The following is a 19,046-nucleotide window of genomic DNA, read 5'->3' as shown; positions in this document are numbered from 1 at the left end:
TTAACAATTGACGCTGATCAGGAGTCAAGGCCAGGGATATGTTAGAACTGGCCACTCTGTATTTAGTTTACAGCTGTTGCCCAGTATGTGAGGAGAAGCACATGGTTAAGTAGGGATGAGTGCCTCAAGTGCAGTGAGCTGTTGCAATAACAGTTGCAAATCAGGCTGGGGCAGGAATTAATTTGGATTTCTGGAAATAAACATTCCTAATTTAAAAACAAATTAAGCAGAAAAATTGATCATAGTGCAAAAGTAGTATGAAAATGCCTGCAAGGTAAATGGCGTGGCTCTAAACAGGTCTCTCAGAAATCCCAGGGAATGCTGAAAGCGAAGGGAGTGAGTCATAAGCACATGAGCTGAAAGAAGCTGAAGACAAAATCATGCATCTCTGCTTAATTCCATCACATGATGAGTCCTGGGGCCCTTCATTTAACCAGAGAGCAGAGCAGGGGAGAAACTTCATTCTCTCTTCTCAGTGGGGACCGGAGGAGTTAGGGTGCACAGGCTCCAGGCGCTCCCTGCTCCCCTGTGCACGCTGAGCCGGCCGCTGCGGGCCCCTGGTACCATGAGCGCTGCCATGCGCCGCCACCTTGGACTCTTGCTCCTGGCCCAAGTGCTGCTGTGCACCGCTGCCACACGTGAGTGCCTCCTTCACCCCATTCTCCCTCCCTACCTCCACGGCTTCACTGGCGCAAGCCAGCGTGGCTGCTTCTTGCACGTGCAGCAGCTGCTGGAGCTGCACTTGGGAACCAGTAGGCAACAGTGACTGAGCCTCAGGGCAGCCCAGTGCTGGGCAGAAATGTCACCTGAGCCGGAGAAGTATGCTGAGAGCTGCTCGGTTGCCTATATCCCACCCTCTCTAGATACAGAGACCTGACCACAGCTAAGCCTGAGCTCCTCTTGACAAATTTCTCCGGCTTGAGCACAGATAAAAAAGGCTGAATGGACCTCTCCTAGTCTGCTCAGCTCAGCTGTGGCTGGAAGAGGCCAGGAGAGAGGCAGTGCTTCCCACCAGGACACCCAGACCCGTGAACCCCTAACTTTGGGAAGCCCAGTCAAGGAATTAGATCCTCAGGCCATGGCGGGCAGGCATTGGGCTGGTCCTCTGCTTCTTTCTTTTACTTTTCGAGTCAGGCTCACAGCTTGACTCTAGTCTTAGGTTGATTCCCTGAGCTCAGGGCTGGGAACCCAGGAATGGGATTTTAGGCTCAAATTCCAAAATTAACAGTAAGGCAACTGAAGACTTTAAAAGCAGAGCATCCATCTAGCCTTGTACCTGTCTCCAATGAGAAACAGTAATGGATGTCTCACTGTGTATACTGATACTTAATCAGAATGCTTTCCCATCCTCTGTTGATTTATAGCTCTAGAACTAACTGTCAGATGCAGAGTCATCATATTTAACAGTTTTTACTGGACTTTTCTTCCATGCACTTGGGTTTTACACATGCACATTGCAACATGTGTAAAATTTTGGCATGTGCAAGATCCTGCCAGCAAGAAATTTCATACCTTAACTGTGCCTTATGTGAAGAAATATCTTTTATGCCCTTAGAATCTGTAACTTTCTGGTTTCATTTGATTCTCCTGAACTTTTGTACTTTCAGAAATACTGGCATATTGCTTCTTTCTCCATGCTGTTTGATATTCTGTTTTTATATTCTCCTCTGTCACCTCTTCTCTAGGCTCAAGACACAGTCTATTTAGATATTTCTCATATGAAAGCAATGCTATCCCTGTGTAGCATCCTTGCCACCTTTCTCTGTATTTTTTCAGTTCTCTGCAGAGAACAGAGCAGAGATTTCAAGACATGAACACACAGAATTATACAAAGCTGTAGTGATATTTTTGTCTTTGTTCTCTGTAGAGCTTTCTCCTAGTTTTTCAACTGCCAATGAACACTACATTCAAAACCGTAAAGCTACGAGGTCTCATTTGGGTGGCAATAGCTAGTTTAGATCCCTTCATTCTGGAAGTAAAGTTACATTCAACTATGCCGATTTTCATATGGTTTTTTTTCTTGTGTCATTGAATCTCATAAAGTCCTTCCCTCTACTACTTTAAGATGCTGCCTTCAGTAGATTAAAGAACTTGACTGTTTATCTATTTTCCAGATTATGAACATTTTACATTATTTCAACAATTGAGAAAACTGGCCATTTATTCATAACTTTTGGTGCACGGATCCTAAGCAATTACTTATTCATATGAAACCTTTCATTCCTATCCCACACAAACTTAATTCCTTTATGTATCTTTATCAAGGGCCCTCATCAAATGCTGTCTGGAACACAAGCAGACTATAACAAGCAGGTCAGCCTTGTTCCCATGCTCTCTGGCTCCCTCGGCAAAACTCAAATATGTTTGTGAGGAATGCACTCCTTTTACGGCATATCTTATTAATGCACTATATCTGCTAACTCTGTTCCTCACTGTGCTTCTACCAGCTTCTCCAATTTGAGCCTCAAATGTTTTGTAATTCTCTAAATCTTATCTGGAAGTGTTCTTAAAAACTGTCATCACATTTGCCAACTTCTGTTTCTCGGCCACCGAAGCAGTTTTAAGCAAGATGTTACATATGCTATGGTTAATAGATCATTTATTTCACTCCTAAAAAACTTCCATACTTTTGGAGCCTGTTTGTCTTGACAACTTCTTCATTTTGAGAGAGATTCTCCAATCTATTGCAGAAAGCTCTTCTGCTTCTCCTTTGTGAATGAAAATGTGAACTAACATACTTGACTTTTGTGCTATGCCTTTACCTTCACCGAATGCTTCATTTGTACGTCTGTCATCATCTGTCCTTACAGGCATTCTAGCAAGCTTTCCACAACTTTCAGATCTGGAAAAAATTAAAATAGTCATTAGCTGTTTGTATGGGTTTGCAAGTTGTTCCTCAATCCTTTTTTTTGTCTTTCTTGATTATGTTTCTATATGTAATTTTAGAAAGTTTACTTATTTTCTGTTGTCTTAGCTTGGCCATAGCATGAGCATTTTTACTTCTTAATGTACTTTCTTCCTCTTTAGCTGGGTCACCTTCTCTTGCTGTTGCTGGCTTTCGTTCACTGTTTCACGGTGAACACACTATCACAGGAAATTACAAATTTCTTCTTTTTGCTACATTTTTCACCAAAATGAAAATCAGAATGCAAAAGAAGAAAGCCAATCAGAGCCTAAGATCTTTTCTCCCATGATCACTTCACCAAAACTCTTACAGTAATCAGTTCCTTGGACTGTAATATTACTCCATCTATTTTGAACTGAATTGCTCTAATTTTGGTTATGATTAACCTCTGTTCTTGAGTGTTTTTCATTGTTAAAGAAGAAATGCATTAAAGATTTTTGTTCCTTTAAATTCAGCAATTAAAAACCTTCAGTTCCATGTGTTAGAGAAACTAGTGCTGAAGCCTTCGCTCATCTGAAAAAATGTCATTGTCTTGACCTGAAGCTTGTGAAATGTTTTATATTCAATTGAAATAAACAAAGCACATCAGGGTGGCATACAAATGCCTAAGGAGCTTGTGATATAGAGGCAGTAACCATAGTTATTACCAAAGCTGGACAAGAAAATAACTTCTGAATTCAAGGGCTGTTATTGAAAGTACAACATTAAAAGCATTTCTAAAATTAAGAGTGCTCCAGCTCTTTTTGATAAATTGAGGATATGAGGAAAAAACAATGACTGAAATGTTTTAATCTCTGACAAAAATCAAAACATTTTTAGTCATTAAGTAATTTTTAGATAAATTAAGGAGAATGGGAAAAAGAAGCTAAGAAAAATCCCTAGCCACTTACTTTCAAATAAGAAGATACATTAACTTAATGCCCTAAAATGTGTTTGATCTCATAAATCTTTGTGAAATACATTGATAGCTGCTAATCTCATTTCTTCTCCTGAGAAGAGGAAGGACAACATTACTCAGATCTTTTTCTGACCAAGATTAAAACAAATACAGCTTGTAATACAAACCATTAAATAAATACCAGTCCTGATGTTATGCTTTGCTCACATCAAAAGATATTAAATATGTAGGAAAGACTTGATTCAAGTAATTTAAATGAGACTGCAGGGAGTTCCTGTAGGGCAAAAGACCATGGGAGAATATATCTCTGAGTGCAAAATCTGTTCTTTTTCTCAAACCTTTCAGTCCTCAAGACTGGGGAGAGAGCAATGAGCATCAGTTCAGAGCAACCATTGAGATGAGACTGGCCAAGAGATGTTCCTTTCTGCCCAACAGAAATCTCACTGGGCAACAAAACATCACAAGAAAGCAGCCTCTTCTTCAGTCCTGTTTCTCTGGTTCTCCCTTGCAGTAAAATTAGGAGTCACATGCTCATAAAGACTATGCTTAGGCCTGCTACACCTGCTCTGTGCCTCTTCCAAAACTGAGGGGGACTCCAAGCCATCATTTCTGTTGCAGCATATAGGGCTGTTTTTGCCCTGTGTACAAATCTCTGCATTTTCCTTGAAGTCATCCAGCTCTTTGTTGCACTTGGGTATAAATCTCAGAAGCATTCAGCATCAGCTGCCTTTATTTTAAAGCCATAAAAAGCAGAAATCCTAACTCCCTTGATGTTGTGTCAGAATGGCACACCCAGCAGTTACCTGGTTAACATAAAAGAGTTCTTTAAAGCCCCCAGGCTTTAATGGAGCTCTGCCTATAAGCCTACTTACAAATGTAGTTTTATGGCATCCTGCAGCAGCTGACATGTTCCTACAGGTTACTTGGATATTTACTTTGCTTTTCATTATGTGTGCTTTGTGACAGAAAGAAGGATCTTAAAAGCCTGGGAAAAGTCTGAACCCATCACTTGTAATACGAGAAGAAAGAGGTTATTAAAGTCACTTAATAAGTGAGCCATTTTAAAGTATTATCCATGAAGCTAATATTTTTTGTTGCTATAGTATAAACATATTGAATTTACTGTTTAGCCCTAAATTTCCGTTTTTGGAAAACAACTTCCGTTACAATTGGTTACATGCCTCCCAACCAAACCATCAGCTAGCTCACCAAAGAAGCTTCAACGGGTCCAAAGGAATTCCTGCCATAACTTCCACTAGAGCACGACTCCAACAGAGGGAATTTTACTCACAGATTTCTTACCAGGCACACACAAAGAAGTCGTCGATCAAGTAACCTCTGTACAACTAGCCTGATTGTTGCAAGGTTATGTCGATTCATACAAACAATTGCTCCAGTATGGCTCAAAATGTTGTAAAGCTTTTTATTCTTTCTTCAGAAAGCTTGCCTGCTTGCCATAGTGCAAGTAGAAAAATGTCAGTGTCTGAGTGGTAGAACTGCCTTTATGTTAGTGATAGTGTGTTTATAGTGATAATAAAATGCTCTAACTTTCTACTGGTGAAGACTCTTCTAATCAGGACAAGAATACAGCGGTAACAAGAAGGCTGTTCAGCGTGAGCCATGTCTTAATAGCATGTCAGTGAAAATGTTGTTATGTTGCATGTTCATTTTCCTCTCTCTAGGGTTTCAAGATGTGCTGAGCCATGGAAGAACTTCTGCTGCCACATCCTATAGGAAGCTACAAGGCTGGTCTAGTGATCAAAATAAATGGAACGAAAAGCTTTACCCTTTCTGGGAAGAAGGCGATCCCAGATGGAAAGACTCCTGGAAAGGTGATCACACATATGCATTTCAAACACATTGAGAAAATTGAGCAGAAAATCCACCTCATTGAAGAGTGCAGGTGCTACAGGGCTTCTTCATTGGTGCAATATCCACCACTGTTGCAAGGAATAGCAGAGATAATTGGCTTTGTTACCATTCCCCATAAGTTGTCTGAGGTAGCAGAACAGTGAGTTGTTACAGTAACTGCTTTCTCATGACTCAGAGTCTCAGACTACCAGGGTTCTAGGACAATCCATTATTTGAAACATGCCCTGGAGGACAGGTAGCTCCAACTGCTACCTCAGGAAGGCATTTTGGGCTTCAGTTTGACATCTTCAGGGAATACCCTGTTTATTATCACCTGGTCTGAGTGGAGGTCTACAGGCTGTATCCCTGGGGAGAAACAAAAATATTCTTCTTTGGAACACATTGACCGCTATGGGTAAAACCCCCTATTCTTAGCTCTAAGGAAATGAATGGCAGACCAGTAAGTGATGTGGGAGGATAAGAGGGCAAGTGACTTAGGAGCACAAACCCCTTTGGAAACAGAGAAATCAATCAAGCATTTATAATGTAAACAGTGGCTTCACAGCTGAAGGCAGCCACTGCTTTGATGCATCCTTTACTGTAGTGAAGATCAATTTTCTTTTCTACAGATGGACAGGTGACAGCCAAATTGGACACTGACAGCCCAGCACTGGTAGGATCCAACGTGACCTTTGTTGTGACTCTCCAGTTTCCCAAGTGTCAGAAAGAAGATAATGATGGCAACATAATATATGAGAGAAACTGTACCCGGGGTAGGCAACGGCAATCTCCCTGCACTATACACGTCTGGCTATGGTGCTGGTGTTGAACATGTCATGAATCTCTGTAAAACGTCAGGGGCGCACACTTTGAACAACAGCCATGTTACTTTCAATTGATAACTACACTTGTGTCTAACCTTTTTTTTCATCAGAAGATCATTGTGGTGTTTTTACTGTTCTGTACACACCAGTCTAATAATGACCAGGCAGATTTGCCTTCACTATAAAATTGCCTTCTCAAAACAGTGACATTAACTGCGCTCCTAACAAAACTGTTACTGTGTTTAAGCTCAGTCACAAAGTTGCACAGGTACATTGTTTTCTTCCAAATTTATAAATCTGTTAATTTACAAAATTGAGGGTGTTTTTCTTTCATTTGGGAGTTGTAGAACACACTAGCCATAATCTACATCTTGAAAAACTCTCAAGAAAGTAAATCTCACATTTTAAGAATTAAAACCAATAAATTATATTTTCATGAGAATCGCCTTTTTCCATCTTATTCACTGTTACATGGAGAAAAACACCAATCATAATTCCAATGTTTGAAACTACCAGATCTAGAGTTAAAGAGCAACAGGTTGTTGTACCTTTCTTACTCTGAATTCATGAATGTTCAACAATATTTTTTAGTGATCAAAGCAATTTTAATTTCAAGGCATATCAGCAATTTTTTTTGTCACCCTGAGTTCTGCTTTTTCACTGTCTAACGTTTTGTTAACTGCTGATATCCGTTCTCTACTTAATATCTGTTGTGCTGTTTAGGGAAGGAAACTGTATTTTTATTATTCAGAAAGGAACTGAAATTCATGTCCAAGCTATTTAAAGGTTCAATTGAAAACGTTTCTGACAAAACAAAGTTACTTCCTCACAGTGCTTCCCCAGTTGCTATTTCTACTTAAAACTATAGATTCTGCTTGACAAATGTTCAGGTAGCTCCACTAATTCTAGTAAAACAGCAGCTTCCTGCGTAATCAACAGTAAGTTTTGGGCAAGCAATTCTAAATGGTGTCTGGCCCATGAGATGGTAAAATTTTGTAAAGCTTCTAAATAAAATAATGTCAATACAGAACAATTTTATGCTTACATTAAAATCAAACAAAGCACAATCTTACAGAAAATAAACACCAGTCTAAAAATACCCCACATAACGTGTTGTTCAGAGTGCAATAACTGCTCTAACTTGAGGTGTCTGCCTCCTGTTTCTTGACTTTCTGCATGTTTCTACATTTAGATCCTCCAGCATCGCAGGATCAGCAAGTCTATGTCTACAACTGGACTGAATGGATCGACAACTGTGGCTGGGAAAACTGCACAAGCAACCACAGCCATGATGTATTCCCAGATGGGAGACCTTTCCCTCATTATCCTGGATGGAGGAAGAGGAACTTTGTCTACGTGTTTCACACATTTGGTTAGTACTGCAACACATTCCTTGTCTGGCTGACACTGGAAAGCTTATAATCAGTCTCCACACTAACTTATTTGTTGACTGTATTTTGATAAAAGTCCTTTAAAAAGGATTCCACACTCTTGAGTGGAGATACCAAATCTATTCCCCATTTTCCAGAGAGACTAGCCGCTGCTCAGTATGGCAATCATGGATTACTAGGTAATTCTCTTTACTAGGAGATTCTCCACGGTACTACCACTGAAGAAAATTTATTTCCAGGTCAGTCAGATGATTTGTTGACTGCTCACTGCCACTTCAGATTTTTAAATTTAAGAGAGACCATAGTGTTGTATATCTTCAGATCACTTTAACAATGCAGCATTTCTTGCCTCTGGGGAGATGACAATTGCCCCTGACGGTGTGGTACTGATCTGGTCACCAATGCCGACTTTCAGTGTTTCCAGCTCCTGAGTGTGTAACAGTTTGGCTCTGCCTGAGACTGGCTACATACTAAATCTTAGTATGCAAAGTTAACTTGGCTAAATTAGAATTGTCATCCATGCCAGCACAAGTAATAATAAAAATTAAAAAAATAATAATAATGTCCTAAATTTTACATAGAGGTCATACTGTTTACCAACCTCAGTCAGCTGTTACAAAGACAAATAAGCAAAGGCATATACAAAGGGCTCTATGGTATGAGGCATGAGGTATTATATTGTCTTGCTACATTGAAAATATGCGAACACAAGGTCACTTAGAATACCTAAGAGGTAACACCATTCACTAGTATAATCCTAATGATCTAATGTACTGTAATTGTTTTGAAAAGATGTAGATGCCTTGGCAATTTTTTTTTCTCAGATTAGTAAAATTTGGGACATATTTTTGACACCTTCCAAAAACCACAGATGTAACGAGAATAAAAAAGTACCTGCCAGATAACTGAAAGATGATTCTAAACTATTCCTTTTGATAGACTCAGAGAGATACTATTTCTTACTCTTAAAACAACTTGTAGCTAGGCTGAAGGGGGAAACATAAGTTCATATTCCGTTTCAGGTCAGTACTACCAAAGAACTGGACGATCTTCAACAACGTTTTCTGTCAACACAGCAAACATCACTGTTGGCAAACACGTGATGGCAGTATCCATTTACAGGAGAGGGCACTCCACACACATTCCAATTGCAAGAGCAAGTGCTGTTTATGTTGTAACAGGTGAGTGTGCTGGAATAAACTGTAATAAAATACTGGGGGTATTTGTTGTTCAGGCATTAAAAGAATTCAGCACAAGCACCATCTGGCACAAAAAGAAGCCCACAAACGTTTTTTAGCATGAACGTGGAATCTCTGGTAAATTGCCTTGAGTAGTATAATTTACATTTTTATCTAGCTCAGTTATGACACTTCTGTAATGAAAAAATATTTAAGCACAGAAATGTAACCTTCCACAGATTCCTGTGATTCCTCATTTATCCCTATACTTTTATAGGTAACTGTTTCCTACTGACATTCGCTCCTCAGAGCAGTAAATTGAATTAAATTAGAAACCCATGTTAAAAGATATTAATGTCTCACATTCCGACTGTTGCTGTTCAGGGTCTTTGGAGCACTTTGTTGTCTGCAGCCAGGTATGATGCTTTATTTATTTAGTACTTTTTTCCCTCCCTTCAGACAAAATTCCACTATCTGTGACTATGTTCCAAAAACATGACCGCAACATCTCAGACTCCATCTTTATCAAAGACTCACCAGTCACTTTTGATGTGAAGATCCATGATCCCAGCTACTATCTTAATAATTCTGCCATCTCCTACAAGTGGAACTTTGGAGATGGAAGTGGCTTATTTGTAGCCAGCAGTTCCACCACATCTCACACCTACACTCTGCAAGGAAACTTCACTCTGAATTTAACTGTCCAAGCAATTATACCTGTACCTTGCAAGCCAGTAACACCCACTGCACCACTGCCCACATCAGCAGGTAAGAGTTTCTTCAACAGCAGTGATATTAGGAGCTATGCTAAAACTTGATACTTTAAGTTCATATCTTTAAAAGGTTTACCGTCATCAATGAAAGAGCTGCAAACTCTCTATAAATTGGTTTAGAGGCAGAATCAATAAGTATAAACTCTCCTTTGATTCTACGGTAGCCATTTAACACATCACATATTTCATACATTACACACCCAGTTCTGCCACAACACTGGCAGCATACAGAGGTCTTCAGGTGGACTTGCAGTACATCTCAGTTTGGTTTTATACCCTCTACCACACCAGGTTAAGTGGTTTTAGCCTTAATGTAAACTTTAAGATGAGAAAGAGGTATTTCAGAACATTCTTCTAGCCAGCTCCTTTCTGGATTGCATTAACTTCCACCCAAAATTAAATGAAATTGCAATGATCTAGAAAAAACGTACTCATATGCCAAAAATATGGAATTTCTACATGGCATTACTCCAGAATGGCTTTTCCACTTTAAATTCATATCCTATCATATTTCAGGATAACTTTCATTACATTCAGCATTGGTTTACCATCTCAGAGGGTTTTAAGGTTTGCAAAAGACCTGCAGTTTCAGCCTGAGTAATTATAATACTACTGCTATTAAATTGTACATGTGGCTACATTTTTTAAATTGCACAATTTTAATACTGCTTTAAACAAAATGTTGAGTGAGAATGAAAAATGAAAGATGTAGAGCAATGGGAAAATACCTGCCTTTAAAGAGTGCATTTTAAACCTTTTATTGGCCTTTCGATTTCTCCTATAATCGATTTGGGAATTTTAAAGAAGTGTTAAAATCTAGCAAACCTTGCAGTCTCACTTTTATTTAACAGAGATGGGTGACTACCGAGGTGGCTTTTAGAGTAAGGCTACCCAGGCCACTCCAAGGTTCTACAGTTGGGCACATGTGTTTTCTTTAAGGCTTATTACCATGATCTCATGGGGATACACACATGACTGCACAGCTGCAAGCCAAAGTCACCCATGACCTATGTAAGGAATGTAGCTGAAACATATGGCCACATTCTAAGCAGAACTTGTTCTAAAGCTGCATATCTATTTTCTCCTTCAACTCGACAGTAACAACTGGAGCATCTTTTAATTCAGACTCTTCTACCATTATTGAGACAATGGAAGACAGTCCCGACGAAGGCTGCCATATTTATAGAAATGGATACTATGGAACTGGTATTTCTGTCATAGGTAAGGATGTTAGTCGACATCTGAACATACAACAATGTACGCTGGAGATGATGTTTACTTAGGCTCCCTTTTCTCAAGTATATGAGACCCACAGCACACTCGTTCTCTTGGGCCTAGCTGACATTTTCAGGGACATATTGCAGAGACAGCTAACTGGCTGTCTTTGGTTTCTTTAAGCACTCTGCCAGGGCCTGGCAGCCGAGGTTACAGGCCCTCAGTTTGAGAGGCTGAGGTCTGGATGCCTGCAGATGATTGTTACATGCTACAGGCAGCTGGCTTTCCAGGCACTCAGGATGGAAAGTAGCTGGTGGGCTTGTGCACCCTATCACTACTTTCTAGAACACCTACCTTGAACCTGCCACACCTGAAGCATACTGACATGAGGAGGCTCACACAAGGTTGAGTTAACCTTGGCATGCACAGAAGTCATGGTAAAGAAGGAACTTATTAAATAAATACATAACTATTAATAATGGAAAAAATAAAGCAGAGCAGAAAGGAGCAGCCTCACAGAGAAAGCACTGGAAAATTTCTCAGCTTTCAAACCCTTCAAGAGGAGTGTGCTAAGGGAGGGGAGGAGGGTATGGAAAACAAGACCTGACCTGAGCATCAGCCAAAGACTCGAGGTTCTGTACACACAGACTTCAGAGCTTGTCATGTCCTAGTGCTGACATCTGTTTCCTCTCCCAGAGGGAATCCTTGAGGTAAATATTATTCAGATGACGACCATCCAGATGACAGAAAGTCAAGCTGAAAATTCACTTGTTGACTTTGTTGTTACCTGCCAAGAGAGGTAAGTGTGTGAATGAAACTGTCAGTCTTCCCTCTAAAAAATAATTAGGTGTTGGAACACTGACTGCACTTAGATGCAGCTGCGTGCAAAAAAGTTGGGAACTGTAGTGTTTCTATTTTTTTACTGTCACTAAAGACAATGCAAGTCTCATTTGTAAACTACGGCAAGAGAGGTTACTGTCAGGCTTTTAGGATTCAGAACAAATGTCAAGGCTCAGTAAAAACAGAAGAACTAGATAGTAGGGAGAAACAGTTCTATATTTTTGTGGCCAAGACAAGATTTCAGCACTTACTACAAAATGGGAAGCAGTCTACTGAAATTGGAAGGAAACCTTTTCTTTTTGGCCATGATGTTTTGACACTTAGTCCAAGCAATTTCTTGGATAGGAAAACATTGCATTAATATTCCCAGCTCCTAGACAGGGATTAGAGTTGAGAGGACTGAGAAGTACAAGAATTGTCTCCCTAACACAACGGGAAAACAATCTCTCTTAAGTTAGTGTTTACTTACTTGGCACACGATAATACATATAAGAATCTACATTCCTTTCTTAATGATGTATATTAAAGGTAACAGAGCTCATAAGCCGATTTGAGGCAGGTAATTCTGTGATCACCGCAAAATGTTCAATTCTATATAAAATGAGCAGATAATTTTATATATTGTATATACACGTTACAGAAAATCCACATGTCTGTATACATAAAATGTATAAGTGTGTAAAAAATACATATCAAATGTATTAATAAAACACTTAAAAATCACTGTAGTGACAATGATTCCAGTAAACAGGCACCAGCATAAAGCTGGGGCATCAGTGCAACGTGCCTATGAACTGGGCTAACTGGACTCCACAGATGCCATGTGTTCTCTCTTCCCACTTCAGTCTCCCCACAGATGTCTGCACCGTAGTTTCTGACCCGACGTGCCAAGTGTCAAAGAGTGTGGTATGTGACCCCGTCACCGTCAAAAACGAATGCTTACTCACCATCAGGAGAGCTTTTGAGGAACCTGGAACCTACTGTATAAACATCACCTTGGGAGATGACACAAGCCAAGCCCTTGCCAGTGCGTTGATCTCTGTAAATAGAGGTGAGTCTGCACAGAGCAGAGGTGGGTCGTCTTTGAATAGTTTCTCTCTGTGGTCATTTCTCTGCAGGGGAAGAGAGCATAGGAATTTATATGGGGGGTTTATTACGCCTGGAGGCCTCAGCTGAAATCATGCCAGCTTGTGTGAGGGTCCATGCAAAGATAAAGAGATGATGCTTTCCCCATGGGAATTTTGGATGTTAGAACGGTTTGATTTATGATTATGATCCAGTGGGTAAAGTAATTATACAAACCCTTCAGTAACACAGATTTGAGTAACACAGTTCTTATGTCATAATGTACTTTTCCACAGAATAACTCTGTTGTGCAGAAAACCAAGTGGGGGGACATGCCAGCCAGCCTACTCTACATATGGAGAAACTGTAGAGACAGGAATTCAGCTCCCTTGAGATAGAATTACATTCTGCAGCTGAGCAGGCTGGCCTGGGCTTTCTTTGTAGCCCATTGACCTTGACCAAGTTTTATTTCTGCATGAGGATGAATCAGGCTCTGGAAAGATCTGTGTAACATTCATTGACTACAGAGTCTGTCCAGGGTGACTATTTCAAAATAAGAGATTTACCTTTGGTTGTATGAGTGTCACTGTGTCATGCTTGTAGCTATCCAAGCAGTGTTTGACAGAACTAGGTTTTAAACTCAGCTTGAGTCAGAAGTCTAAATGTTCATGCTGCCTCTCTTCTCCCACCCTAGTGCTCTCCTGACCTCCCACTACAGTGTCCTAGTCACTTTTCTGAACTCTTTCATTTTATTTAACCTAGATATAAATTTAGCTGTGCTGAAATCAGTTCATGATGACTAAGGCATAATGCCTGACCTGTAAGCACATTCTGACTCCTAAAGCAAAAAATAAGCATGCAGTAGGATTTTTCAAAACTATTCACAGGGGCTAACTAAAGCCCCAAAAGGCTGATCTTCCTAGGCTTCCACTGGAGGGCAAAGCTAAGTTGTGTTTTGAGGATTCCACTATAATCAAAGCAGAATTAGGATCTAAGAGAGGTGGCTGCTTTGAGTCACCTTCTGGAGAAGCCCATCTAATGTTTGCAAACAATGTTCACATCACAATTTTCCACTTATTTCAAGAGAAGGCAAGGAGTTATGAATGTCGGTAAATCCCATAATTTGGTGTCTCTGTATTTGGTGCCTAAACATCCAGCCCTTGAAACCTGGCAGGAGTGTGCATAGGTTAAGGAGGCATTGCACAAAACATCTGCTCTTCACTTGCTTAAACTGCTGTTGAATGGGCTGCAGCCCTTTGATTTAGACCCATCCCATGAGTATGTGTTGTTTGGCAAACTAGCGCAAGGACCTACTTTATTCATAAAATATGGTAAATCCCTACAGTCTCAGTAACACTGCTGTGTAAACTAGGAATGAAGTCAAGCCTTCACAAACAATTGTATTAACAAACTGAGAAATATATGAAGCACATGTACCAAGTAAATGGTGAACCCCGATTTGATATCTCTATTTTCCTAGATAGCAATTACAAATTAACAACTGGAAAGGTAAGCCAACATGCCCTTCTAGCTTCCTTCGTTGTGCACACACTGCTCTTAATATGAGGATGACGAAAGTGTCTCAGTGTAGGTAAACTCAATGAAGGTACAGCCTCTGGACTGGAAAATAAAGATATTTAACATACATTTTTTAAAAAGTATTGGTAATGATTTGGCTTCTTCCATCAGATACGATGCAATTAGGAGTAGATGTGCGTGAAACAGTTGATGGCAAACCAGAAGGCAGAGTTCAATGACAGGCAGAGTCCAAAGCCCACCTCCCAGAATGAGCACATTAAAAAAATGAGCCCCTTCAGCTCTTGGAAACGGCAAACTAGCCTAAGTCCATCAAGCTCTCAGCCACACTCTGGCATCTTAGGATATGAGATTGCAACAACCAATAATGTTTTTATCCCCTTTTTCCCTCAGAGAAAGCTGAAGCTGATTGTAACATTAAAGAGAGTGCATCTCCTACTCTCAGTGTAAACATTTCCCTAGCATAGCAAATTGCAAGGAGCAAACTGGCCTCACCCCACAGGGCACCCTTTGTTCTCCTCCACACTGGAGGGGCAACCATGTGTTTCAGGGGCACTGTTCGTATGAGAAAACTGGCTTTGCCAGTTTTTACACTCTGGTGGAACTATGACTGACTCGAGCAGGATGTGGGAGCTCTATTTCCTGCCAAGGTCACTGACCTCCTATGCTTAGTAGAAGTACTAATTGTACTTCAATCTGTACAGCAATCAAGAAAAAATGACATTTTCTTTAGAAAATCTATCTCACTGTAAAAATGAAGCTAACTTTTTACCAAACTACTCTTTGAACTCTAGGATCATCATCAGGAACAACAGAAGGTGTTTTTATCTTCCTTGGCTTGTTGGCAGTGTTTGCCGCCATTGGGGCTTTTATCCTTTACAAGTAAGTTGCTAGTTTCTAGGATTAAAAACAGTTCAAGGAACCATCAAAAATACTAGTTTAAATTAATGAAACAACTTATATTTCCACTAGCTATATTTTTGTTTCTTTTTTATTGTTCACAAATATTCTGGTGAATATTCAAGAAAATGAGATTACTGGCTTAAAAGCATTGGAAAATATGCAAATGTTAAAGACTTGCATATAAACTGACATTCTGTGCTCATAAGCACCAACAGTAATACTAGAAGGTCTGGGAACCGCTTGTCAGCAGTAAGCAAACTCATACTGCATGATGTGATTTATACATGCAGTAAAAACTAACACAGAGAAATTTACTTTTGCTCTAAAACTCATACAAGAAGTGTTTGCGGATGTCTGACAGATCAAAAATTAATCATCAAATCTCTTCATTAAAGAACTGACAAATTCTTTGGGGAAAAGGTATTGGGCATGCAGGAGAAGTAGTTAACAGAAGCACATGTTACTGCATTATTAGCTTGGATGTTTCTCATGAAACTTTAAGATTGCACTGAGACTCCAGAGTCAAGCATGTGCTCACCCTTCACAGTGAGTGGCGAGAAAGAAACACCTCCACAGAGCAGTAGTAAGCCACTAAGCAATGCAGTTGCTCATTAACCAGGCTTGAGTGACCACTACTGACCTATGACTGTTAACTATTAGATGTGATTAAAGAGAGAATTTCTGTTATGAATACATGATTAATTATCTTATGCACTGGTCATGTGCAAAATGTGGACTTTCATTTAAAATGTCTTTCAGCTACTAACTGTGCATATTCCTTGCAGGAGATACAAGCAATACAAGCCTATTGAGAGGAACACAGGACAAGCAGAGAACCAGGAGGGATTAACTACTTACTTCAGCAAGTTCAAAGCCATTTTCTTTTCTAGTAACACTGAGAGAAATCCTCTGCTGAAAGGCAAACCAGGCATTGTTTAAATCTATGGTCTAACTCTGACTATTAGACTAAGTACAGGACTAAGATCTGAACTGTACTTTGATGGGGTTTTCTTGTTATAAAAAAACAGGGAGTAAGGTGAAAGCACATATAGACGGGATGATACCTTTTTGGGGCTTGGTGCAATTAGAAATATGAAAATAGTCCGTTGTAGAAAACAATGAGGTAGTTTTGAGCACTTGCTGTTCTTGCTTGTGATCTAGGATACATTCTTCTGAATAACTGACATAACCACCACTCTACCACCTCCCTTTTCTGGGTTTTCTTACTTACTAGGATACTTGCAACACTAATCAGACTCCCAATCTGGAGGAAGGAAGAAAGATTAATTTAAAAAACAAACAACCAACCAAACAATTGTTGTAAATACTTAGTCTATGGCTGCTTACTGCCTTAGCAGGATTTGTGCCTTTGCTAGAAAGAAAGACACAGGGGGCAGACACATGTGACGCCTGTGGAATGAGACGTGCCGTGGCCTGTTCCCAGGCATTGGCACTACACTGCTGCCACTGTTAACTGTTGAGGAGGTCCTAGAGCAAGGCTGCCCCAGGCAGGCCAGCTCCCCACCAAGCAAACCCCAGATGCTGGGAAGAACCAGAGGCATCACTCCCCACCGGGAGCCTGGCAGCAGCCACCCTGTTTTGCAGGCTTCAGTAGCATGGATGCAGGTCATTACATGCCAGTTGGCCTCAGGGATGGAAAAGAGGGTTGGACATATTTAGTTTCCCCCTGGATGTGGCTACCAGTGTACAAGTCTCACTACAATCTAGACCACAGACAGCAAACAACAACATAAGGCCCATCTGCTTGGCTCTCCTCATTGAAACTTTTATTCTGAGTCCCATGTAAAATCCTTAGATGCAATTGTTGTTGCTGTCTTTGTCTCCTTTGTTTCTATTGGTGTTGAGACACTGGACTGGCACCACCGCTCCCACAAGAGCTTATATGTGCTTCATGTACAAAGGTCAGCAGAACAAGGGCTCTAGCAGCAAGAGGTAACACTCAGCTCCCTTTCCCCTTCTCCTTCATTCCTCACTCTCCTGCTGTAAAGATACATTGATTTCTGCTTGCTCCTCCATCTCTCTGTCTTTAATCACTTAATCAATAAATGAAAATCCCAATATAAATAAAATACTACGCTCCGGTTTCTGCTTTTGCATGATACAGTTTAGAAAGTGTGAAATTCTGCAAAATCAATGTGCCTTCACTTGCTCTCTCTAGCTACAGTTCTAGCTGTGTTAAGAAACCTTACACTGAGGCCTTTCCCTAGTCTTCTAGCCATCCATGCTCATTGTTCTCCATCATGGTGTTCCACAATGCCAGACCAGAGGCAGTCTGCTGAAGGCTGGATTACTGGATGAGAAAAGGCAAGCAGCTTATTTGTAGAAAGGAAGAGGTTGCTAAAAAGGTTCACCGAGAGAACAAATAAAAGATGCTTTAAATACTTTGTTATCCACAAGAGCCTTGCTGCTAATATCACAGGTGATAATCAAAATGAAATTAACTTTCAACTAGGGGCTTGGCAAATGACCTTAAGCAGTCCATTTTAAACACTGAATTCCTTGAAGATCTATGTTGGGATATATTTAGCATATTTACTGTATCTCGGAATACCCGGATAGGTAACTCTTCTCCGTTCCTCAGGCAATATATAAGCATAAACATATTTTCCTGGTATCTCAGCAGACTTGCCAAATGCTTGTCATTTGTAATCTAAATCCAGTCTTCATTACCACTTCCCCAGTGCATGTAGATACTTTAAATGATGTGAGGATATAAAAAAACCGCAGCTTTGGACATACCTCTGAGATCAGTTCTTTGAGTTCTAAAATTCAACAGTCTCTTTTTTCTTTTGTTACCAGGTTCTCCAATATTTTAACTATTTTGTGGCCATCCCAGTTGTATTATTAAAACCACCACGTTTGCCTTTGTTTCATCTTCTTTATACATAACATCCTATTGTCTAACCATAACTGGGCACTAAAAACTATTCTCTGACTTAAACAGAAAACACATCCTGCAAAAATTGCTGCCTGAATGTTATGTCTTCCGTTATCAGTCAGGCTACAGACAGGAAGGACTGTAAACTATCCTTGTTGCCCCAGCTTGAGACAGGACAGAGGTTTAGTGGATGGTCTGTAATGCAGCATGACAAAATTAAATCTGTCACAGCTATAACTCCCTGGATCAGTGGTGATGCAGGCTATCTCTGACCTGTGTTATATGCAGAAAGCATCTTATTTCAGCAAAACATTGCATGTTAAGAACCCAGAGACATCTTAAGTTTTTGCATAGAAAGCAGCTTTCAGGCATACTTTAAGTACTTTTTATCCTTTAACCTAAGTATACAGAATAGCTTGCACTCTCTTCCTTTAAATACCATGTCAGAATATTATTTTTTTTTATAATTTGATTGTGCCTTTTCAGCTGTAACTTCCATTTCATACATCTTGACTTTTATACAATGGAATCTAACTGCTGCATTGACAAATAAACCATCTAATGATTTTAAAGAGTATATCTCCTTTGTCTCAGAAAGAGATACTGTCAGATAACCATTGTGATGAGTATCCTAATTATTGAACAAAATGGTATCTACCTCCAGAAAGCACAAGTGGATTTGCCTTAATCTTAGCATCTTAGTTCACTTATACACATCTGGTACTACTGTTGGTTACCCAGTCATTTTTGCAGTCTCTCTTCAAGTTT

General features: G+C 40.0%; 1 protein-coding gene across 1 annotated transcript; it reads left to right on the top strand.

The window, feature by feature from the left end:
• The first annotated feature begins 493 nt into the window (after window positions 1–493).
• Window positions 494–18,640, top strand: GPNMB (glycoprotein nmb). The gene is made up of 11 exons (XM_010198945.2): window positions 494–638; window positions 5,486–5,635; window positions 6,284–6,427; window positions 7,671–7,850; window positions 8,892–9,050; window positions 9,507–9,815; window positions 10,919–11,041; window positions 11,732–11,834; window positions 12,721–12,926; window positions 15,271–15,358; window positions 16,165–18,640. The coding sequence occupies exons 1-11, from the start codon at window positions 566–568 to the stop codon at window positions 16,316–16,318; spliced, it is 1,689 nt and encodes a 562-aa protein (XP_010197247.1). The 5' UTR covers window positions 494–565; the 3' UTR covers window positions 16,319–18,640.
• The last annotated feature ends 406 nt before the right edge of the window (window positions 18,641–19,046 follow it).

The sequence above is a fragment of the Colius striatus genome, chromosome 5 (assembly GCF_028858725.1).
Source record: "Colius striatus isolate bColStr4 chromosome 5, bColStr4.1.hap1, whole genome shotgun sequence".
In the NCBI taxonomy this organism is placed as follows: domain Eukaryota; kingdom Metazoa; phylum Chordata; class Aves; order Coliiformes; family Coliidae; genus Colius; species Colius striatus.
Note: the sequence above shows the minus strand (reverse complement) of the source record. Positions and strands in the feature narration are given on the sequence as shown.

Excerpts from the sequence above, each read along its gene's own strand:
- GPNMB (XM_010198945.2), top strand. The coding sequence starts at position 566 with ATGAGCGCTGCCATGCGCCGCCACCTTGGACTCTTGCTCCTGGCCCAA. Across the intron at positions 639-5,485 it reads GCTGTGCACCGCTGCCACAC|GGTTTCAAGATGTGCTGAGC; the intron begins GTGAGTGCCTCC and ends TCCTCTCTCTAG. Across the intron at positions 12,927-15,270 it reads GTTGATCTCTGTAAATAGAG|GATCATCATCAGGAACAACA; the intron begins GTGAGTCTGCAC and ends TTTGAACTCTAG.